The sequence below is a fragment of the Mycteria americana genome, assembly GCF_035582795.1.
Source record: "Mycteria americana isolate JAX WOST 10 ecotype Jacksonville Zoo and Gardens chromosome Z unlocalized genomic scaffold, USCA_MyAme_1.0 Scaffold_18, whole genome shotgun sequence".
Taxonomy (NCBI): domain Eukaryota; kingdom Metazoa; phylum Chordata; class Aves; order Ciconiiformes; family Ciconiidae; genus Mycteria; species Mycteria americana.
Genome location: NW_027445436.1, coordinates 4,433,536 through 4,458,708, shown reverse-complemented (window position 1 = coordinate 4,458,708; position 25,173 = coordinate 4,433,536). Strand labels below are relative to the sequence as shown.

Genomic DNA, 25,173 nt, shown 5'->3' with positions numbered 1-25,173 from the left:
AGTGTGGGCTTCTCTATCCCAGGCATTAAGCGTTTTAGACATCAAGCTGTTCAGACATGTCCATCTTTCAAAAAAATAAAATGTCACAATGTCAAAAGGTCCTTCTGTGAAGGATATTAATTAACATTTTTTGGTTTCTAGAATTCTTGGTTCTCAGCCAACCTCAGTGCCAAGCTGCCTTCTCATGCATGAGACTAATTCTGCTGAGCACAGTGGACATGATTCATCATGATCTTACGCCTATCTGACATGAAGTAAAAATCTTAGTAAGCTACCCCACAAGGTGTGAGGCAATGGAGAGTCAGGCTCAGCTGAATGTAACGTTTGTAGATAGAATATACTCTGGCATCAGAAATTAACTCAGGTATTGCCTCCTAGAAATGAGCAGTTTGTTTGAAACTGTAATATGAAGGGATGTCTCTGATGCCTTGTTAGTAATGTTATGGACTTCGTAGCTTCCACATTTTCACTAGAATTGTATGAACAGCATGTTGAAAATGGTTTTATCTAGGTTTTTTTCTGTGAATAGAACATGAATGTGCCATTATGATGCAAAGTACATTGTTTTAACAAAGAAGCTGCTACATTTCAGCCTTTCATTCTTTACAGTTGTGTATTCTATATATGACATCTTTCTGAAGGTACTTCACTGTGCTGTGCAGTATACATTAAAGTTTGTTTTGGTAGGTAATGGGTATTTTCCAGCAGTGCAGAATTTTGTATTACTATCAGTAGCATTCACCTTGGCGAAGAAACAGTCTTCTGTGGTAGAACAGTTTGATGCATTTGCTTTGTAATTTCTGCTGTCCTGTATATACTGACTAGAATTCTCATTGCTCTAAAGTGAAAGCAGGAAAAATGGCATAGCTTTAAAGCAAAATACTAGGGTTATAATAGCCACAAATCTCCTTTTCAGTAAATTATTTTCCAATTTAATAGGTATCCTCATTACATTGCAGTTCATATAGCATTCTTCTTTAAAGCAGCTAAAATAATTTTGTTTAAAAAAATTCAACAACTTTTGCATTTTTTAATGAAGTAAAAGTCAGCAAATAAATTAAATCTCTGTTTCATTTCAGAAATCAGAGGTGCAGACATATGCAAAACTTCTAAGCAGGAGCTAGGCAATTAATTCTTTCAAGAGTTCTTTTGCTGAATGTGGTTTTTCATAAGTGAAAGAGTTTTTACCTCCAATCTGTAGTTTATTTTTTCCTTAGGGAAATTTACCTGCAGTATTTTTAATTAGTAATAAAATTTAACTCTTTTTATATTCTCTCTCCTGCAATAATCTACATGTCATATAATGAAATTGTGTCCCAGAAAGAATTTTATCAGGAAGAATTTTATCAGTGTTTGATTGCACACTTGTCTTCTTGTCTTTTCCTTCCCCCCCCCCCCCCCCCCCGAAAATAACACTGGAATGTTTTTTCAGTGATAGCGTATGCGCACACATTAGAACCACAGTACAAAGGTGATAACTGATTCATTTTGTCCTATGTTTTATAAAAACATACCTCTGTTGTGAAATAGTGAAAAGATCCTTGTTCTTAGATGAAACTAGGGTCTTACATGAAGAAGTTGGGGCTGTCATTTGAGCAGAAAATGGAAGGAATGAAGGGGAATTGTGGCCATTATTCTAGAGCATCTAGGTGCCAGTGCCTTCACAGGCCTCAACTGTGGAAGAGTGGCAGAGACAAAGCAGTCTCTCAGGTAGAGAGGTCCTGAGTTAGGTAAGGTGTTCTAGGTCAATAGTAACACTTAAACTCCAGTCAGTTCAGAAAGCACTGGCTGAATTTACTATCATTAGGGCACTCGCATTTTACAGGGCAAACCTATCTTCAACTTCTAAGATTTAATGTTTCCAAGAACAGTACAATGTAGTGTGCTAATATTAAAAGTGATAATATCACACTAAGGATAAGAGTAGCATAATCCATGTAGGAAAGTCAGATACAACATAGCCACAATCCAGTAAAATATGTATGAATACGTTAGTCTCATTGATTTGACATTGAACTCATATGATGCTGATGTGTGCCCTATAAATAAATGTTATAATTAACTTAGAAAGTGAATAACTTAATTTCATTCAAAGTACAAATACATTTTAATTAATTAAAATTTCAGACAGAATACAGTGTTTACTTTATGTAGTACCAATAATCTTATATAGTAGAAATTTTTCATTTGTCAAAGCTATTGTGTTATCTTTACACAGTAAACCCAAAAGAGATGTTCATTGTTGATATGGAAATTGGAAGAGGTGGGAAGACCTTACTTGATGTCAGAGTCCAATACTCTCTGACCAGCTTCTTTTAGGTATTCCACACAAGGAGGGTTTAATGTTTTAATGCAAAATTTACTTATTTGAATATATTTGATGTTACGTGGGATTTTGATTTAGCAGTGTGATACAGCAATATACTGAAATCACAACACAATTATAGCAATTGCAATATACGGTTGGAGCACAATACAAATGTGATTTGTGTATTACCAGTCTCTGTATGCTCACCATCATGACGCTGGGCATCTCCAATCACTGGGAAGGAATACATGGGTTGAAGCTGTAACCAAATGTATCCAAAGTGATTAGTTTGTTCTTTTGTAACTAAGCAACATAGAGATAGGAGCAGGATAGACAATACTTTAATGTTGTGTTTATACATCTATGGCTATGGATATGCTGCCATGCCCAAAGACAATAGGATGAGGAGTAGTATGGACATGCTGCTATGTTCCCAGTACAGCCCCAGCCCATCTTGACAATGAGTTGAGGGGTAGTTAGAATAATTGGTTTGTGTTAGAATAGGAATAAGGGTGCCAAATCATTGTTAGGGACCATGCACCATGAAGAAGGGAAGCAAGTTACATAAGCAAGGTGATATTGTGCATGCCCATAAGAAGGGGTCAACTAAAGGACACACCTGTATGACCACCAAGGACCACCAAAGACCCCCACAGAAACCCCTCGGAGCTCAAGGATGCATGCATAATGACCATGCAAATGTGATAATTAGTTCTGGGAAATAGAATGAATATGTATGATTATTCTGGGAAATTTGATGCATATGTATGTAATTGGACAATATAAGTTTTGGCTGATGCAACCTGCGGTATGCACGCTAGGTGGAACAATCCCCCGTGCATCCGGCGCCATAATAAAGAATGCCTGCTTCTTAATGCTACATTGGTGTTAAGGAGTTTGATTCCCCATTTCAGTGACAAAGCCAGCTCGAGCTCGTTGCTCTCTTCAAAGTTCATTTTATTGGTTGCTTAGTTTTTATACTCTTTGTTGGGCTGAGACTCGTATACACTTCCTCCATGCTGGTCTGGCTAGCTCAGGAAGACATTCACACCTTTTTGATTAACTCAGGGAAGGCCATTTACACAACCAGTTGATCCACTCAACTGATGCAGCCGTTTATCTAAAACAAAGGCCACCCTCAGGTCCCCTTTGTGTTGAGAGAAGTTCAGCTGTCGTTACAACAGCTGTGGTCACTGCCTGCATTCTTCCCTGAGCTTCATGAGCATATGGCGTGTGCCCATGTCCTCTGAGCCTTCTTCCATTGTAGGGGTTTGCTGATCAGTCACACCTGAGACATGGAAAATATGAACTAGTGAGACTTATGTATCTTTTATTTTTAGCAAAGTTACATTGTTTAATTGTGCTTTTGGGAAGGGCATGGGATGGGTTTTGAAATAACAGAATAATAAATACTATAAAATGGAATGTGTCAGGAATACCTGAGTGTAGGTGTTCCATTAAAAAGTGCAATAAAGAATATGTGGCTGTTGAAGAAACAGATAGTATTGTGATATTCTGTAAGACTGCGTCTAGGGAGTTTCTGAAGGCATAGATATCTTCACTGTTTGGCTTGTCTGGTATAAAAGGTATGTAGAGTTTTTTTGCAGGACAAAGAGCAGTGGAATAATACTCCTTAACATGTTGGAAAGTTTAAAATTAGTTTATTGGTCACGGGGGAGTTGGGTTACAAAATGATTTATAAAAAGAGTTGTAAACATAAATATTTTCAGTTTACAAAATGATGCGTACTCAAGTGTAACACTGAGCTTCTAGGCTAATGTGAACATTGCATTGTATTTCCATTGCAGATATGTCTTCTCCTACAGTGAAGAAACCTGAAAAGACTTTGTTTAGTCCTACAACTTCCCAGGATTCTTCACCAAGACTGAGCACTTTTCCCCAGCATCACCATCCAGGAATCCCAGGAGTTGTAGACAGTGGTAAGGGCTATGAAGAGGGAAGAAATACTTCCCTGCTTATTTGGTCTTCTGATGTGCTTTTTGCAGCTTTTCTTAGAGACTCAATCCCATATATATTACTGATGAGAGTGGAAAGGGAATGAAGTGTGTTGGAGATTTTGTAGTTTCCTTGCAGGTATCCTTGAAACAGCTTGGCTGTTTCAAGTCATTGGAAAGGACTAAAATAAGCCAGTGAATAAAATAAGCCAAACACATGAAGAAATTGACATAGAATATAATCCTCCCAAATCTTTCCTCCCTCCATTTGTATTCTTTTTTAAAAATTGTTGTTACTATGAGCACATTCTATTATGTACCTTAATGGGTAAGATTTCACTCAGTTTCATACCCAATAGAAGTCATAACCAGGTTGAATATATGAAACAGTTAAACAGATACCAATGCTTCTTTTGCACAATCTGTCTAGAGATACAGCGTTCTGATATTTTTCATCAACTACTTCCTTATATCTATAGTTAAACTTTCTTTGATTTCGTATGGGATTTGCATGCAGAGATTAAAGGCTGAAGAAGGCACTTGAATTCTGATGGCTTGTCAAGTGTGGTGGGTTGACCCTGGCTGGATGCCAGGTGCCCACCAAGCTGCTCTATCGCTCCCTCCTCCTCAGCTGGACAGGGGAGAGAAAATATAATGAAAGGCTCGTGGGCCAAGATAAGGACAGGGAGATCACTCAGCAATTACCATCACGGGCAAAACAGACTCAGCTTGGGGAAATTAATTTAATTTATTGCCAATCAAAATCAGAGTACGGTAATGAGAAATAAAACCAAATGTTAAAACACCTTCCCCCCACCCCTCCCTTCTTCCCAGGCTCAACTTCACTCCAGATTTTCTCTACCTCCTCCCCCTGAGCAGCACAGGGGAATGGGGGTTGCGGTCAGTTCATCACACATTGTCTCTGCTGCTCCTTCCTCCTCACACTCTTCCCCTGCTCCAGCGTGGGGTCCCTCCCACAGGAGACAGTCCTCCACAGACTTCTCCAATGTGAGTCCTTCCCACGGGCTGCAGTTCTTCACAAACTGCTCCAGCATAGGTCCTTTTCACGTGTCCTTCCCACAGGGTGCAGTCCTTCAGGAACAGACTGCTCCAGCATGGTCCCCTAGGGGGTCACAAGTCCTGCCAGCAAAACTGCTCCAGCATGGGCTCCTCTCTTTCCATGGGGTCACAGGTCCTGCCAGGAGCCTGTTCCAGTGCAGGCTCTCCACAGGGCCACAGCCTCCTTCGGGCACATCCACCTGCTCCAACGTGGGGTCCTTCACAGGCTGCAGGGTGGATATCTGCTCCACTGTTAACCTCCATGGGCTGCAGGAGGACAGCCTGCCTCACCATGGTCTTCACCACAGGCTGCAGGGGAATCTCTGCTCTGGTGCCAGGAGCACCTCGTCCCCCTCCTTCTTCACTGACCTTGGTGTCTGCAGAGTTGTTTCTCTCACATATTCTCACTCCTCTCTTCCAGCTGCTGTTGTCACCGAAATCGGGAATCAAACTCCTTAACACCAATGTAGTATTAAGAAGCAGGCATTCTTTATTACGGCGCCGGATGCACGGGGGATTGTTCCACCTAGCGTGCATACCGCAGGTTGCATCAGCCAAAACTTATATTGTCCAATTACATACATATGCATCAAATTTCCCGGAATGATCATGCATATTCATTCTATTTCCTGGAACTAATTATCATATTTGCATGGTCATTATGCATGCGTCCTTGAGCTCCGAGGGGCTTCTGTGGGGGTCTCTGGTGGTCCTGGGTGGTCGTACAGGTGTGTCCTTTAGTTGACCCCTTCTTCTGGGCATGCGCAATCCCACCTTGCTTATGTAACTTGCTTCCCTTCTTCATGGTGCATGGTCCCTAACAATGATTTGGCACCCTTAACACAAACCAATTATTCTAACCACTCTCGACTTGTTGTCAAGATGGGCTGGGGCTGTACTGGGAACATAGCAGCATGTCCATACTACTCCTTGTCCAATTGTCTTTGGGCATAGTAGCATATCCATAGCCATAGGTGTACAAACACAATATTAAAGTATTGTCTAACCTGTTCCTATCTCTGTGTTACTTAGTTACAAAGGACGAACTAATCACTTTGGATACATCTGGTTACACTGTTGTGCAGAAGTTTTTCCCCCTTCTTAAATCTGTTATCACAGAGGTGCTACCACCATCGCTGATTAGCTCAGCCTTGGTCAGTGGCAGGTCAGTCTTGGTGCCAGCTGGCATTGGCTCTATGGGACATAGGGGAAGCTTCTAGCAGCTTCTCACAGAAGCCACCCCGTAACCCCCCTGCTACCAAAACCTTGCCACACAAAGCCAATACATCAAGTTAAAGAATAATAGGGAATTTCCAGCACATGGCTTGTTTATCTTATAGGTGCAGGGGGATGGGGAATGGGGGTTACGGTCAGTTCAGAATGCTTTGTCTCTGCTGCTCCTTCCTCTTCACACTCTTCCCTTGCTCCAGCATGGGGCCCCCTCCCACAGGAGACAGTCCTTCACGACCTTCTCCAATGTAGGTCCTTCCCACAGGCTGCAGTTCTTTAAAAACTGCTCCAGCATGGGTCCATTCCACAGCATACAGTCCTTCAGGAACAAACTGCTCCAGCATGGGTCCCCCACAGGGTCACAGGTCCTAGCAGAAAACCTGCTCCTGCATGGGCTCCTCTCCACAGGTTGCAGCTTCCTTCAGGGCACATCCGCCTGCTCTGCTGTGGACCTCCATGGGCTGCAGGGGGACAACCTGCGTCACCATGGTCTTCACCACGGGCTGCAGGGCTGAATCTCTGCTCCCCCTCCTTCACTGACCTTGGTGTCTGAATAGTTCTCTCACATATTCTCACTCCTCTCTCCCAGCTGCTGTTACACAGCATTTTTACCCTTTCTTAAATATGTTATCACAGAGATGCTACCAACATCGCTGATTGGCTCAGCCTTGGCCAGCGGTGGGTCCATGTTGGAGCTGGCTGGAATTGGCTCTGTCTGACACAAAGGCAGCTTTTGCTATCTTCTCATAGAAGCTACCCCTGCAGCCCCCCCCCCTTGCTATGTAAACCCAATACATTAGGTCTCATTTTGTACCTTCCCACTAATGAAACAAAAATCTTTTTTTTTCTCTACACTTCCAGTGTACTGTCTCTCCCTTTTAATAAGGTACAAAATAACTGCCCTCTTGCTCAAACAAGGACTGAATGTCCAGGGCTGAGCTTAAATGGAGCTCCTGGGCCCATGGGCAGAGGGTATGGGTGGAGGTCCCAGATGAGGCTGGTCAGGGCCGTTAAGGCCTATTAGTGCACTCAGGGTCCTGAACAATTTTCATAATGGTCAGCTAATTATTCATGGTAATATTGCTTAATAACTATTGCCCTGTCCCTGCATGAGGCAGGTAGAGTATGGTACAGTGAGGAATCACTGCTTCCTAGGATTCAGTGACTGGTCTCTGTTGGATTACTGTAGCCAAAAATATAGGTTTTACATATTAAGCAACATTTATTTTATTAATTTGTGCTCCAGAGAGGAAAACTTTGTAACTGGAATATGTTTTCTGCTGAAGTACCACTATTAAATTTAAATAAAAATGAAATCAGATGATAGCATAATCCATAAGAACAAAAAATCTAGTTTATAAATAATATTTATGAATAAAATAACATTTATGAATTTGGAATAATAGCCCTTTCCGTTCCCTGAGGAGGGAAGGACACAAATGTTTGTGTAAAGATATCATGAAGAAAAAGTACATTGTGCTGGTTTATAAGTGACTTTTTTTTGTCTTGCTGTAATATAGAGATGAAGAATTGTACAAGAAACAAGATGCAAAATAACTTTTATTCTATTTTATTTTCCTCTAGTCATCTCAACTAGAACTCCACCTCCACCTTCAACATTGCCATTTCCAGCACAAACTAGTCTCCCTCCTGCCCCATCTAGCTACTTCTCTCATCCAACGATCAGATATCCTCCCCATCTGAATCCTCAGGATACTCTGAAGAATTATGTACCTTCTTATGATCCATCCAGCCCTCAGACTAGCCAGGTACTGTAAAAAAAAAAAGTGAATGCTCCAAAAGAATTCCTCTGAAGAATGTATATCTTCTATGGTGTTTAGACCTGATATTCCACTAGTTCTGGTATCAGAGCAACCTGGAAGTTGGAACAGAAGTGATTCAGCAAGTTTTACAATTAGACATGGATAAATACATTGGGTTGTTTGCTGGAGCAGATTAGTAATATTCTCTCACCATTGCTCTGTCAATCATAATTTAAAAACTTGTATTGAATCTAGCAGCACTAACAGAACAGATTCTAATCCCACACTCCTCATGCACACAAAAATCTTCAGTGGCAGTTCTATATGCAGAAGGGCTATAGGAGTGATAGGAAACTTCAGTAAGCCTAATGCTAAAAGTCACTGTAATTCTCACCTTTGGTTTACATGCTAGAACACAGATGAAGCTCCTGTTGCAGGGAGGAGCAAGAAATGTTCTAAAATAATTACTCATACAAACACACTAAAGGACATGCAGGTCCATTTATAGACCAGCAATTAAGATAAAATCTGGCAAGATAATATTTGTGATGTTTCACATATACTTGACAATTCTTTGCACAGATACAAAACCATTTCACTAATGAATATGACACAAGCCTGCAGATTTGATTATTTCTTTATTTTGTAAAGAAAATGCAATAACAGTTGTGTTCCTGGCTGCTATACTGCTTCAAACTTGTTTCTGATGTGGGAAATTATTGTGGTTTTCATTAGAAAAGTAATCTGTAAAGGACTATGTGCAAGACTGCTTTTAGAATCAGCACATAACATTAACATGATCTGTGTTATAAGACAAACTGAAGTTGATCCTTGGTCTTGTCAATACTTGAAATATTTCCAGGATCAGTGTAATGTAATCTTTGCTACTTGGTCTGTTTTCCAGGTTTGCTGCCTTGTTTGAAATGCAGTCCTGTAACTTGTACTGTAGTATGTTTTAGGAGGATACTTGGGAATATGCACTGAAATGACTTTCTCAGGTTTCCCTGCTCCCAGGAATTATTCTTTTTTGTAAAGATCATATTATCGGCTTTGATAAACATAAAGGGGTTGTCACAATAAACATATTTAGCACAACTGACAGGCCCTTCAGTGAGCATTTCAGGCATTACGACAATAGAACTTCAGACTGAATCAATGTTTCAGTGCTGAATAACAGATAAGGCCCTTCTGGGCTGTTCAAAAAGTCATTGTGTTTATTGGCCTGCATTGGCTAACATTCTGATCCAACTGCATAACTTTGCACATATTTTAAAAATGTGTTGATCTGTAAAGTATCAGCTTACTTTGGAGAGAGAAGTACTAGTAAGGTGATTTTTATAGGTTTACAATATTGATGCAAATTAAACCAACCAGTGAAATTGTAGTATCTCAGCTTTAGACTACAAATTACTGTCTGTCCATGGATTAAAAGCCTTTCAGTCTCTTATAGCTTTTTTGCTGAGTCTCAACTGGGAACACTGCATGCAGGAACTGATTTTAATTTGTGCAAAATTTCACAAATAAAAAAGTCTAATTAAGCTATCCATTAAAACTCCTTAACGTTAATCCAGTGTGGAAAATCTTAGAGTTGTGCTGGAACTTTATTTTAAACTGATGCCTTAATTAGACACTATTAAGGGAAAAATATGCAAATTAAAATCAGGCCCTTAGTATTGTGCATTTCTTTAATTTTTCAGTGCCTATTTCTTGCCTTTTGATTTCTTATATGTTAAAAGGGCAGATTTAGGTGATAAACTCTCTAGATTGTTCAGTATTTTGCTTTGGATCACCAATATAAAAACACAACATCTAAATGAAGTATCTGAGTTTCTGCCAGTTGACAAATGTGCTGTTGTCATTTTAATATTGTGAAGTCCATTTATTGAGCAAGATAAGCTTTTTCAACTTTTTCCCAAGAGCCAAGTCCATTATCTGCAAATAAGATTAATCTGTTAACTTTAAAAAGCTAATGATTTCAGAGTAGCAGAAAACTGAAAACATTTCCTATTCTTGTGTTGTAGCACCCTAGAGAATAAGAGGCAATATTGGCTTTGATTTACTACTTTTGTCACCTTTCATAACTTTTAGATCAGGGTAATATTTTTCATTTCACTTGATGTTTGATTTAATTTCTGAGAAAAGGAAATGGGGTTACACAACACCAAGTGTGGGATTTCAGGCTTATGTACCAGCAATTCTCTGCAATTTATTATCATTAATCACTATTATTAATGGTATTACTTTTAAATTTAATTCTTTAAAATTCTGCTCTATGTGCTACATTAGAGAACCTACATGCCTAGTCAAAATCTCTCCAAACAGAACAATTACAGGATGTCAATACAAAACTGTAAAATAGCAATTTTTTTTTTTTTCTGTGAAGTTTCAGTGACAGAAGGAAATTGTTGTGATAAACTGGTTTGGCTCAAAGCATGCTATTGTTTCTTTTCTAAATAAAACATGAATTTTTATTCAAACAAAATTAATTATTATAAAATGTCACATCAACTTTAATTATACTTTCCCACCTCAAAGCATATTCATCTGCATTGCAAAAGGGGAACTATGATAATAGTTTTAATTTCAGCTTTAGAAATAGAAAGAATGGATACCCTGACAGCATTTACCTAAAATGAACTGTTCCCCCCCAACATCTTTCAGTAATACACTAATTTAGATTGTTATGACAAGCAACTGAGATGCCTTGTACTCTTCATAACAATTCTGAGCATAATAATAATTACATTATTGCTGCACTAATTATAGTGAGTCACGCTAGTCAACAGAATGGTTTAACTACAATTAAAGACACAGAGCTTCCATAGGTTTCCCCAGGGGAAATAGTGGGCACTCTGTCCTGTCATCCAGGTCGTTAATGAAGACATTACATAGTATTGGCCCCAGTACTGATCCCTGACAGATGCCATTAGCTGGCCAACAGCTGGACTTTGCAGCACCGATCGCAGCTCTTTGAGCCTGTCACTCCAGCCAATTTTCCATCCAGCCAATTTTCCATCCATCTTATCATCCAGTTATCCAGCCCATATCTTACCAATTTTGTGATGACTATGGGAGACTGTGTCAAAAGCCTTACTAAAGTCAAGGTGTACAACATCCACTGCCCTCCCCTTGTCCACAGTGCCAGTGTCATCATAGAAAGCAATGAGGTTGATCAAGCATGATTTGCCCTTAGTAAACCCGTGCTGGCTACTCCCAATCACCTTCTCATCTATCATGTGTTTAGAGATGGCTTCTAAGAGGATTTGCTTCATCACCTTCCCAGGGATCGAGGTGAGGCGGATCAGCATGTAGTTCCCTGGATCCTCCTCCTTGCCCTTCTTTAAGATGGGTGTGATGTTTGTCTTTTTCCAATCCTCAGGAACCTCTCCTGATTGCCATGACCATTCTAAGATGATAGAGATTGGCCATCGAAATGACATCAGACAGCTCCCTCAGCACCTTCAGATGCATCCCATCTGGTCACTTGGACTTGTGTATCCAAGTGAGTTAAGTGCTCCCCAACTCTTTCTTCCTTCGCTGTGGGTACTGCTTCACTCCCACAGATGCTGCTAGGAGACTCAAGGACCTGGAAGGCCTCAGGACAAGCCTTACCAGTGAAAACTGAGGCAAAAAAGGCAGTGAATACCTCAGCCTTTTCTCTATTACTTGTCACTAGGTCCCCTGCCCCATTGAACAATGGGCCCAAACTCTCCTTAGCCTTCCTTTTCCTACTGATGTACTTAGAGAAACCTTTCTTGTTGCCTGTCACCTCCCTCGCTAGTTACAACTCCTGCTGAGCTTTGGCTTTCCTAAGTCCATTTCTACATGCATGGACTCACATGACCATTGAATGGGAACAGGTGGCATAACATTAGGGTGTCCTACATGAAAAAAAAAACGAGTGTTGTACAAAGCTGGGGTTATATTGTATTACAAAAAAGGGGAGGTAGAAAAATGTGGGGGGATACTTCTCCCACCTCTTTCTTTTACCTGTAGATTTTACTAGACCAATCATCACCTACTGTACTTTGCATATTACAAACCAGAATAGCATGGACTCAGTAACAGAATTTATGAATTGTGAACCCTGGGATAGATGTGGCCAGTACACAACTGTTTTTTAAAAAAATGGGGGGTTTTTGTACAGTCAACAAGGGAGAAAAAAATTATGCAAAACTGGTTCTTATACAATTTTATCAATAAATGGAATTCAAGCAAAGGTCTTGAAAACTGTGCTATCATAGAGTTTTGCAATGGTGCCCATCACTATAGTATCTGAACTTGACCATTACAAGGGATTATAAATATAGAAAAAGAATAGATGATGCTCCAAAGTATTTCTGAATACAGTGAATTCAGTGTGGCAGGATGACATGCATTGGTTGATTGCCTGGTTGTAGTAGGGCAATGTTCTTGGAAGCATGGAAACCACAGAAATGGTTTTTTTGGGATGAAGATACATTGTTCTCCAGGTTAAATAACTAACTGGAATTGCATGATTTATATGAAAGTCCAAAAACATCTTTCAGAAATACCTGATGCAGTGTCCTAAGTAGCTATACCTAGGAAGTACACAAAATTATGGTACTGTCTGGTGTTGGTTGATTATTTTTTTTCCTCAAAGTTTCTTCTAAGATCCTTTTCACTTAAAATTCCAAGAATACAGTCATTTTGTAAAGAAAAGATATTGTATGAATGTTGTGGTGAGTTGACCTTGGCTGGACACCAGGTGCTCACCAAAGCCGCTCTATCACTCCCCTCCTCAGCAGGATGGGGGGGGGAGAAAAAAAGATGGAAAAAAACCTCGTGGGTCAAGATAAAGGCAGTTTAATAAAGAAAAAAGCAAAGGCTGCGCACGGAAGCAAAGGAAAACAAAAGATTTATTCTCTACTTCCCATCAGCAGGCGATGTCCAGCCACTTCCTGGGAAGTAGAGCTTCGGTATGCGTAGCCGTTGCTCCGGAAGACAAACGTCGTAATAATGAATGCCTCCCCTCCTCCTCTGTTCTCTTAGCTTTTATTGCTGAGCAGACATCATATGGTATGGAATATCCCTTTGGTCAGTTTGGTCAGCTGTTCTGGCTATGTCTCCTCCCAAGATCTTGCCCACCAGGCTGGGGCCTACTGGTGAGGGGGGGCAAATGTTGGAGAGACAGCCTTGATGCTGTGGGAGCACTGCTCAGCAGTAGCCAAAACACTGGTGTGTTATCAACACCTTTCTAGCTACCAATACAAAGCACAGCACTATGAGGGCTGCTATGGGGAAAATTAACTCCATCTCAGCCAGACTCAATACAAATGTTAACTGAAAAATGCATTGCATTTAGTAGTATATGTGAATTGTTATATGTCCATCTCATATTAAAGTTCTGTTAGGTTTTTATGTTTCATCTGTAGATAGCAGTGTTTTAATATGACATCAGACAGATAGTAATTTTTGTTTCCAGTGATATACCTCACAGAGAAATACCTGTCTTTAAATGGAAGTGGAGGCTTTAGGTGTTGGGGAAATTCTGTGAACTCCTGTCTGAGAGGAGATTGATTCATTACAGATTGCATATCTCTTGGTGAAGTCCCTGCACTGAAAACAATTACAGTAAATCTTGATTTTAAGAAATTACATATATAAATATATATTCCATATATATTTCTAAATATATATATAAAGAGAATGGAATGGAATGGAATAGAACAGAACAGAACAGAACAGAAGAGAATATTTCAGTTGGAAGGGACCTACAATGATCATGTAGTCCAACTGCCTGACCAATTCAGGGCTGACCAAAAATTAAAGCATGTTATTAAGGGCATTGTCCAAATGCCTCTTAAACACTGACAGGCATGGGGCATCGACCACCTCTCTAGGAAGCCTGTTCCAGTGTCCAGTACCCTCTCGGTAAAGAAATGCTTCCTATAGTCCAGTCTAAACCTCCCCTGACACAGCTTTGAACCATTCCCACACGTCCTGTCACTGGATACCAGGGAGAAGAGATCAGCACCTCCCTCTCCACTTCCCCTCCTCAGGAAGCTGTAGAGAGCAATGAGGTCGCCCCTCAGCCTCCTTTTCTCCAAAGTAGACAAACCCAGAGTCCTTAGCTGCTCCTCATAGGACATGCCTTCCAGCCCTTTCACCAGCTTTGTTGCCCTCCTCTGGGCACATTCAAGGACCTTCACATCCTTCTTAAATTGTGGGGCCCAGAACTGCACACAGTACTCAAGGTGAGGCCACACCAATGCTAAATACAGCGGGATAATCACCTCTTTTGACTGGCTGGTTATGCTGTGTTTGATGCACCCCAGGATGCAGTTTGCCCTCTTGGCTGCCAGGGCACACTGCTGACTCCTATTGAGCCTGCTGTTGACCAGCACCCCCAGATCCCTTTCTGCAGGGCTGCTCCCCAGCCACTCCTCTCCCAGTTTATACTTGTGCCCAGCATTACTCCATCCCAGGTGCAGAATCTGTCATTTGACCTTGTTAAATTTCATGCCATTGACAATTGCCCAATGCTCCAGTCTATCCAGATCCCTCTGCAAGGCCTCTTGTCCCTCAAGAGAGTCATCAGCACCTCCCAGTTTAGTATCGTCAGCAAACTTGCTAATGGTGCATTCAACTCCTGCCTCCAGATCACTGATAAAAATATTGAACAGAACTGGCCCTAGAATTGAGCCCTGAGGAACACCGCTGGTGACCAGTTGCCAGCCAGATGTAGCCCCATTCACTACAACCCTTTGAGCCCTGCCCTTCAGCCAGTTCTTCACCCAGTGCACCGTGTACCTGCTCATCTCACAGCTGGACAACTTGTCCAGAAGGATCCTGTGAGGGACAGCATCAAAAGCCTTACTAAAATCCAGAAAAGCTACATCCACCGCTTTCCCTTCATCCACTAGGTGGGTGACCTTATTGTAGAAGGATATCAAATTAGTTAGGCAGGACTTTCCCTTTGTGATCCCATGTTGACTGTGCCTGATGATTGCATTGTCCTTTAAATGCCTTTCAATAGCACCCAGCATGATCTTCCCCATAACACTCCTTAGGGGGAGTGTTACCAGCAGGTTGAGGGAGGTGATCCTTCCCCTCTACTCAGCACTGGTGAGGCCACACCTGGAGTCCTATGTCCACTTCTGGGCTCCTCAGTACAGGAGAGACATGGACATACTGGAGAGAGTTCAATGAAGGGCTACCAAGTTGATGAAGGGACAGGAGCATCTCTCCTATGAGGAAAGGCTGAGAAAGCTGGGACTGTTTAGCCTGGAGAAGAGAAGGCTCAGGGGGGATCTTATCAATGTATAGAAATACCTGAAGGGAGGGTGTAAAGAAGACTGAGCCAGGCTCTTTTCAGTGGTGCCCAGTGACCAGAGGCAATGGGCACAAACGGAAACACAGGAGGTTCTGTCTGAACATCAGGAAACACTTTTTTACTGTGAGGGTGACTGAGCACTGGAACAGGTTGCCCAGGAAGGCTGTAGAGTCTCCCTCCTTGGAGATATTCAAAAGCAACCAACTGTAGGTGGCCCTGCTTGAGCAGGGGGGTAGGTAGGACCAGATGACCTCCGGAGGTCCCTTCCAACCTCAACCATTCTGTGATTCTGTCATTCTGTGTATTTTTAAATAATTCTGATTCACAGAAATCATAATCAGCTTCAATATTTTTATCAGCAACTTCTGAAATAAGTCTTTATTTACTAGATGTTAATATTTACTGCAAGTTATGTACTGTTTATGTAAGGCTGAAGTCATGTTTAAACACTGGATAAATATATACATTTATCTGTGAACATTGCCAAGTTCAGTTATGTATATCTGCAGAAGACAATATGCAGGCTGCCTCTTGTACACCCTGTGCATCTATCCATGAAAAGAAATGACTAGGCTCATTATACTGTTGACAGGGACAGAGTTCCCATTATTAAAGTCCTCTGTGAAAGAGGCATTCTGGTGGATGGCCTTTAGTCAGATATTCTGATATATGCCTTATAGTGCATCCTATCCTGATCCCCCAACACCTCCTCCTGCCCCCATACATGTGAATTATAAGTTAGCTTTCCAGAGCATGTAATCTCTTTGAAGAGATGTGCCCAGATCTTGCTTATGCTCCCAGCCAGAATAGTATGTGAACATACAGGTTTTGCAGTGTTCTGCAGTGCTTGGTCAGCTGAATCCCACTGGGTGAACAGCAACTTTATTATGAATCAATTTGATGGACGATGCATTCAGAAAGGGATAAAACTTATTAAAACATACTGTGAATTGAACATGTGGTGCCTATCTGCTAATGAAAGGATCTGATGCCTGCTGAAAATATTGTGTATAGTTTCATAGATTTTTTTAGAATTACATATTCCAGCATTCTGGAAAACCCTAAGATAGGTGGGTAGGATCCTTAAACACAAAATGTATATTTCACAAAGCATTTTTTTTGTTTTGTTTTGTAGCCTAACAGCAGTGGTCAAGCAGTAGGGAAAGTGCCTGGCCATTTTACTCCAGTTTTGGCACCCTCTCCCCATCATAGTGCTGTGCAACCGATGACCCTGACCATGACAGATGCTAAACCCATCACTACATCCACTGAAGGTGAGGCATCTTCACCTGCAGCAACCAGTGAGTATTTCTCTAGGAAACAAAAAATGTCCATGAAATATTTAATATTATTTTAAAATAAGACCAGAGAAAGGTGCCTTTTCCTACTATTTGACCAGGTGGATGCTCATCATCTTACATGGAGAGCAAATGTGATCTGACTGCAAAGCTTTTCCTCCTCAAATTTCAGCCAATGTATCATGTTACATGAATTGATGTTTGCAACATGACAGCCAAAATGAAAGGGAAAAGCCTGTCACTTGACTACTACACAAGAAAAAAGAAAACATGATTGTTCATCTAAAGTGGACATTGTTACGATGCTGAGAAGCACACTCAGCCAGCAAGGTTTTATACAGTGACCAGCACTGGGATTTCCGAAAAGAGAATGCATAATTTGTCCCTCAATGAGCTTTTCTACAGAAATCAAGGCTTTTTACAATGCATACTGAATCCAAGTTATGACAATTGTATGCTGATATAGGTTGTGTTATTTTAAGCAAAAATAAATGATGTGGCAAAATAAAATTTTAATTCCTTATCATTGATACAACAAGGAGTAGCAGATGAACTGCCTTTTTATTTCTTAAGCCCCTTTAAAATTTCAAGCTCTTTGTTACTCTATGCTCAGGACCATGTTATTATTGTATTATCTTCAATGGAATTGCAATCTTGGAAAGAAGAACATTGGTGTTACTATGCATGGTGTAGATTTTTCTTTTCTGATTAATTGTTTCATGCCCAGTGATGCAGAGAATTGTATTTTATCTACTTTCTGCGTTTCCATTGCCATTAATTTTTTGGACTGGAGAAGTCCAATATCACTATAGTGTTTATTCGAGTGGCAAAGACTTTTAGGAGATACTTCTGATCATAGAATTTGGAAGAAAATCTATAGCAAAGTATTCATTTTTTTTTCCTAAGGGGATTTAGAGCTCAAACTATATTTAAGTCAAATTGAATAACAACAACAAAAATCTTACCATGCATCAAAAATATTAATTTCTCTAGGGTCAGTTACATTAAAATGGCTGGCTTTGGTCACATTCAGTGTTTGAACTGTGGGTCCAGTCCCTAACCTTTGGACTTTCATTAATCAAGACCATAGTCTGTATGCTTCTTAGATATTTACACGATCTCAAATCTTTGTTTTAGAACATGAAGCAGACATTCAAATACATTTGAGCAGGTAGTATAAAAGATGAAAACTGTACAAGTATTTATTATAAATAATAGCAACTTTTGTAATTCAGTTTAAGCAAATAGCATTGTTTACTTCTAAATTAACAAGTAATTATATTGATAGGTTTATGGAAATATTTTAGCCATTCTTTTAGAATAGCAGATCTGCTAAAGAGATTAAGTGCTACAGTGTATCTGTATCCTCTGTGCTGGTTTACACTGCAATTCTTGTACCTTTCAAGTAGAGGTGTTTTCAGCAACAAACTAGAAGTTATTGCTCTAATCTTTTTATCTAGAATAGGCTGTGTTGGGATGTTTTCAGGTTACCTGCCTATAGTATGGCCTGTTATAAGAAAACAGACCTTAGTTGTTCATTAATACCTGTCCTACTACTTAAAGGAAAAATTTTGACTAAGTTTTCAAAACCACTTAATGACGTTTGGCACCCAGTTTCTATTGAATTTCATTGGAACTTGGGCACCTAATTGCTGTATGATTCTTTAAAAACCTCAGTGTAGCTATTTGAAATAAGACCTCTTCACACATATAAAACAGTGTGTAAGCAACCTCTCCCTTAAAGATTTGCTGTCTGTCACTATAGCGCATAAATAAAAAAATCTACATGCAAAACTTATTTGAACATGCCTATCGTGTAAGTGCAATAGGATACAAATGCTACATGTTCCAGAGACTTGTGCTTTTCAAAGTTGTGCAGTTGTGCACCTACATGATAGAGGCTTTTGAAAATGGATTGGTAACTGGAAAAAGAAAATAATAAAAAATAAAGGAATATATCCCTTTGATGAAGAAAATAACAAAAAATCAGGGACCATATCCTGTTGATATATAATATTATATATATTATATTATACATATGATATATTATATTATACATATGAAAAGCTCTGACCCCCCCTACATGCCTCATAGACTGCTCATATGTGAATCTAATGGGAGAATTAAGCTTGAATAGCTTTTTAAGGCATAATTTTAAATTTATTTCTAAATAAGTCACAACAAGTTGTGACAACTATTCAGTCAAATGAGAATACAATGGCAAATTATTAATACTGCTTTCCATTCTGAAGTACAAAGTCAGAATTGTTTTGAATGAGAAAGAACAGCAGGCTTTGATAATATTTGGCAATCCTAAAGCATGATTTCCTTCTAATATCTGATCCATTTTATGGCAGTTTTTCAGTAAAACCCAATTACCATGAAAAGTCGGATTTAAAAGACCTCAAAACTTGAATAATTTCATATACTTACATTTGCTATATGCTTTTAATACTGATGAGCCAATTTTGTACATACTCCCATCTAGTTTCTCATTGGCTTCTGTGTTTATATTCATTCAGTTTTAGTAGTTCTGCTTTGTCTGCCAACAAAGGTGCCAGGCTGTGATGATGACTTTTACAGTGTGGACATCTCCACACTTGGAAGTGGACTAAGACCTAGTTTCATAAATACCACCAAAAGCTATGAGAGGGTAATGACTTTCAGTGATTACTGATCTAGGTCAGAAATGAATGGTGAAAGGTGAAAGGTTCCATATCCTGAGATTCTGTACCAGAGAAGGGAGTGATTTTATTACATTGCCCCTAAGTGAATTTTATTTCCTGATATATAAAGCAACTGAATATATAATGTTATGTTCCACAAAAAAAAATAACTGCCTTCTCATGTAAATAGTAATCAGATTGCACCCTTCTAAAGAATTGTAAAGATTAATTTCATGCCACATTAGTAAGCTGAGCTTTTGATTTCATTTTTCCCTAATGATTTTGTCATGGCCATTCACAACAGTGAGAATTAGTGTAAACTAATAGGTCATTCTTCTTCTCTCACATCAGCATAATATCACTGATTTCATTGGATACGAGACTTATACTGCTGTAATGAAAATGAGAATCAGGCCCACAATGCTTTCAAAGACAGTTCTTAATCTAATTACTTTTTAAAAAAGTAAAATTTAGTAATCAGAGGAACGATTATTTAACAGCAGTCATCATTCTAATTTCTGATTTATACATGCAGCTTCCACTTAGGTTTATAGGAACTGCACATGCTTTCCTAATGGCTGAATCTGCTCCAAATTTACTTTTGCATTATATAAAAGAAAAACACAGGTATATCCTATATATTATAAATCATAATTCTGGATCTCTCATAATTGTACTGTACCTGCACAGGGTAATAGTTATGATAAGTCATTTTTTATCAGTCTGTTTTGTTCTTCCTTAATCACCCTACACAGCTTCAGGCACATCCCAAGCCAGTCGATATGTGGGACTGAGCCTAAGAGACCCATCCTTTCTACACCAGCAACAGGTGGGCAAGTTTCACATAGCTGTAATGATATAGACAAGCTTTCACATTATTACCTTTCTATATGCTGCCACTGTTATCTTGGATTAGAATGGGATCCTAAGGATTTCAGTATTTGTCATCTGAAGACTAAATTTAATAAAAGCATTACCAAGCCCTTTAAGAAACATCAACATAACAAAAAAAAAAGCAAAATTAAGCAGTCCAAATTATTATTCTCAAGCTGTTTTCCAGATGTTTAAGCCTACATTTCTGCATTTTAGTTCCAGAAGATGAATTATAAAACCAAATTCTCAGTGGAATACATCATTATTCCTGGTTTAATAGGTTTAAATTAGTTTGCTGATTTCAGATGTGATAAGGACACATTTTTGTTCTAGTTTCTTACATCATTTATGTTTCATGTAGCATTTTAAATGTCACATCTCATTAATGCTGTAAATTTAATGCAAATGTTTACCCAAACAATGAAAATATTGACAAATCAGACACAGTCAATAGCAAAGGCATGCAAATACGGAAATCCTACATTGTTAGTAACAATGTAATAGAAATAATTTCAGGCCCTTTAAAATCTAAACATATTTTATGATGTGTGTGTATGTTGCTCCTAGATCTTAACAGCAGAGGATTTTGAAATCAACAGCATGTAAAATATTTCAAGGAAAAAAAAAGTGAATATGGCAGGAAGAAAAAGGCTGTTGTTATATTTATTGTACTGTTTTTTTTCCTTGGGCTTGGGTTCCTCTCAACAGTTGGTATACATGCCTGTTTTATTCTTAGTAAAACCTATCTGTTCTGTGTTTGTTGTGGTATAGCTAAACTATCCTTACCCACTACAAAGGCAAGGTAGCAGTATGTCTGTATTAAAGGTCACCACATGCAGAGTTCAGAGAAAATCATAAAGATGATAGTTTATTCAACATAGTTGTCATTTTGCCTTTTTTTAAACCAGTGAAATCTAACTGGAAAAATCTGTACACAGTTATGAAAATACCAAATAACAATTAGTGGGTTTGCCAACCATTGCTTTTTTTTTTCAGTAAATTTTCTGGTAAAGTTGTTTTTTCACCTAAGATTGTTATAATATGAAATGTGTTATAATTACTATAATGTGGTTCTTTTTGACAGATGTACAGTATGAATTCATTGTATTTTAAAATGTACACAGGATTTATAGACTTTAAAAAAAAAACAATGCAGACATTTTCTGGAAAAATTACAACCTTGTAACATCCTGTTAGTTTGGGGATTCACAGGAAAAATATATAAATATAAAATTTTTTACTATCACTACATGTGAAGAGACATTTTTCTATAAATTTGTTATAGTTTAACTCCCTTCCCTTTCTTCCAAGTTCATTCAAAGAGTTACATACACCATCTTACATTCCTAGAAGGCACTGGCAGCACACTTAATTTTCCTCTTAGCTGAGTTTACCATATCATAGAATCATAGAATTGTTTAGGTTGGAAAAGACCTTTAACATCATCAAGTCCAACCGTTAACCTAGCACTGCCAAGTCCACCACTACACCATGTCCCTAAGCACCTCATCCAAACGTCTTTTAAATACCTCCAGGGATGGTGACTCAACCACTTCCCTGGGCAGCCTGTTCCAATGCTTGACAACCTTTTCGGTGAAGAAATTTTTCCTAATATCCAATCTAAACCTCCCCTGGTGCAACTTGAGGCCATTTCCTCTTGTCCTATTGCTTGTTACTTGGGAGAAGAGACCGACACCTACCTTGTTACAACCTCCTTTCAGGTAGTTGTAGAGAGCGATAAGGTCTAATATAAGTCATAAAAATTACATACTTGCCATCACAAAATCACTGCTTATTTAATGCATCTTCTACATATTTTTGTTTTTATATAGTCTGAAATAAATTTGGAGAATTTCAGCAATGTCATAGGACTATGAGTGGGAGGGATCTCAAGGGTCATCAAGTCCAGTCCCTTGGTATTCCAAGTACTCTCATGATACTCATATACTCTCATGATAAAACATGTGGCCAGATGGTTCAGAGGAAAACAAAATAGATCTTACATAGACTTCACAATTGGAAAATATCTTCCTATTCAGTGCCACTATGGGAATCAAATGTTCTCCCTTTTGTAGTAAATTGTTCATTTGGTGACCAGTAGGAGCCATAGAGTAAAAAGGAAAAATATGTCATAGTTCCATCTTTGCTGTGAATTATGTATTCGCTTCTAAATTATGTAAGAGGTATGTTTATATGCTTGCATATGTGTGTTTGATGTGTGCATGTGAATGCTTGCACACACACACACACATATATATACATGAAATTAGGGAATAGGCTGTTCTGTTGAAGACATTGAATGTATGCTTTTTGTATGTTTTATTCACAAGACAAAAGTTTAATTTCTTAAACTTAAAAATAAGCAGTATATATTTTCAATAAATCTGCTAGCACTGTGGAACAGCTGTTAAAAACAGCTATATTTGGTTACATGAACAACCTGTGAAGGCAGAACTGATGATTTGAGTATCTGGGAAGAATTTGTTTTAGCTTACATTTAGTACATTCCTCATTATATTTAAATTTAATAAAGTATTTTAAATGCTGTTATTCTGAGTCTAGAACAAGATTAGATTATTTTATCACCTTTCGCTAAGTAATACCACTTTCAGTAACACTAAATTAATAAACTTCAGTGAAAAATACCTTTATCCTTAAATAGCAAGATGAAGGCGTACAGTTTGGGTAATTTGGGCAGTTTTTCTAAGTTGCATGTCTTCTATGTTTCATCAAATGCATGCTTCAAGATATTGATTATATTTGATCTTTACTTAATACACATTATTTAGAAGATTACATAGAGCAAATAGCATTTTGATTTTCTTTCTTAAAATATTTCACTATTGCATATTAACATTTTATTTTATTCCAGCTCAGTTTGCAATCTAATAATGACTAATTGTTATGTGCTAAACATTAGTTACTCTTTTATGCTTTATTAATAGAGGAACATATTAAAGTAGCATTATCTTAAATCTATAACAGTTATTTTTTTCAGAATAGGCTTTTTGCTTGTTTTGTTTTCTTTTTTAAAAAAGTTACTTTTTGGGAAAGTAAGGCTTTTGCCATGTACAGTACTAGTTTGCATATATTCATTTAAATACTAAAGACTGTAGTACTGCTTGATCCATATCTGACTGCTAGGTTTCAATTGACAGCTGAGGATTTGTCACTGGACCATGAATCAAAACAGCAGGCATTTATACCCCAGTGCCAGTGAGGATACATTGGGAATTACTTGGCAAAGGTAACATTTTAATTATTTCCACCCCTACACCACATCTAAAAAAGTTACATTGAGCTACAGTATCTGTTTTAGCAGGCCTCCAGGAGAATATGTGTCAACATTTGAACAAAACATATCTATGTAACATTTCTTGAATACACATTTAGATTATATTTAATGTAAATTAAAGTTTAGAAAATACCTTAGTTAAGCATCTGGAATGCCATTGTTTGCTTTCAAATGCAAAGGGTTTGTCATTTTAAAGGAATGCAGATTTTAGGCTTTAAAAAAGGGAAATGTGATTTGCAGAATTAAAGGTCATATACTTTGGGGTCTAGTGGTTAATATAAAAAAAGAATGTGTAATTAAAGATATAGACAAGTAAAATAATAGACTTCTGATGTGGTGCTGTTTTGGGCAATAGATAATCGTACTATCCATAGAAACATTTCTGACGTTTACTGGTATAGATTTAGGTTACTAACATGTACATGAAGGTAAGATAAACTAACTCCTTTCTAAACAAAATTACAAAATAGTTAGGTTTGATATCCACAGAAGAATTTATTTTTGTGTACAAGAAAAACTTTAACTAGTGGTACAGTAATCAATTACACATTATTACCTCTGCTAATGTATAATTGGTTACAGTAGCAGTAGGGGTGTGTGTATACAAATAGGTATATAAAGAAAGTAGGTATATAAATAAATAAGCATTATTATGAGATATATCAATCTTTCAGCTCTGTCAAGTGCAGGATTCTCCTTAACATAGGAGTTTAGGGGGTTTATACATATTATATAAATCCTGCAGGTTGGGGCCCTGTCAAATGAATCAGTAGCTTTTTGCTCCCTCAAAATAATTTTAAATACTTCAGGTACACATACAACAGTGTGGTAATTTTTAAAATATTTTATATATGTATGTGAATGTGACTGTATACAGAAAATCTCGCTATACAAAATGCCATACAATGCACTGTATTGTACTACTGATAGCTAAAAAAGTTTGGGGGTTTGAGTATCAACTTGGAATGGTAATTATAGAAATGGAAAATGAGTGCTGTGTACAAATCCAAAGTTAAAATATCATAAATATTAATGTTTTACAAACCTATTGGTAGTGACTTCCTTATTCAATTGCAAATATTTTCTGTACTTTTTCTCTAATAATAATATTGGAAATCTGGAAGAATTTTGATATCCTGGTGGAAGAGCAAGGTATAGTTGTTTCCCCCATCATAGATAAATTGGTACAATGGAGAATTAGCTAATGGAGTCACCTCAACTCCTCAAGGGCTGTGATTCACATTATAAATCCTCATCATGCAGTAATTGGCACAGTGTTCAATTATTACTTGTGTACCATCAAAAATTAATCCAAACTGAGATAATTATTTATTCTCCCCCTACAGAGGGTGATTTTTGGCAGCACTGTTAGGGAAGGAGGAACGAGTTCCAGGAAATTCCCAAGTGTAAGCCATACCTTTAACCCCTT

At 38.4% G+C, this 25,173-nt stretch overlaps 1 protein-coding gene across 1 annotated transcript in view; it reads left to right on the top strand.

Moving 5' to 3' along the window:
- LOC142402969 (nuclear factor 1 B-type-like) overlaps positions 1–25,173 on the top strand; it is a 186,238-nt gene that overhangs the window by 147,589 nt on the left and 13,476 nt on the right. The window contains exons 8-12 of the mRNA XM_075488997.1: positions 4,117–4,248; positions 8,137–8,321; positions 16,748–16,913; positions 20,323–20,405; positions 23,608–23,696. Of these exons, the coding sequence (XP_075345112.1) occupies positions 4,117–4,248; positions 8,137–8,321; positions 16,748–16,913; positions 20,323–20,405; positions 23,608–23,696 (655 nt within the window). The remainder of the gene's footprint in view (positions 1–4,116; positions 4,249–8,136; positions 8,322–16,747; positions 16,914–20,322; positions 20,406–23,607; positions 23,697–25,173) is intronic.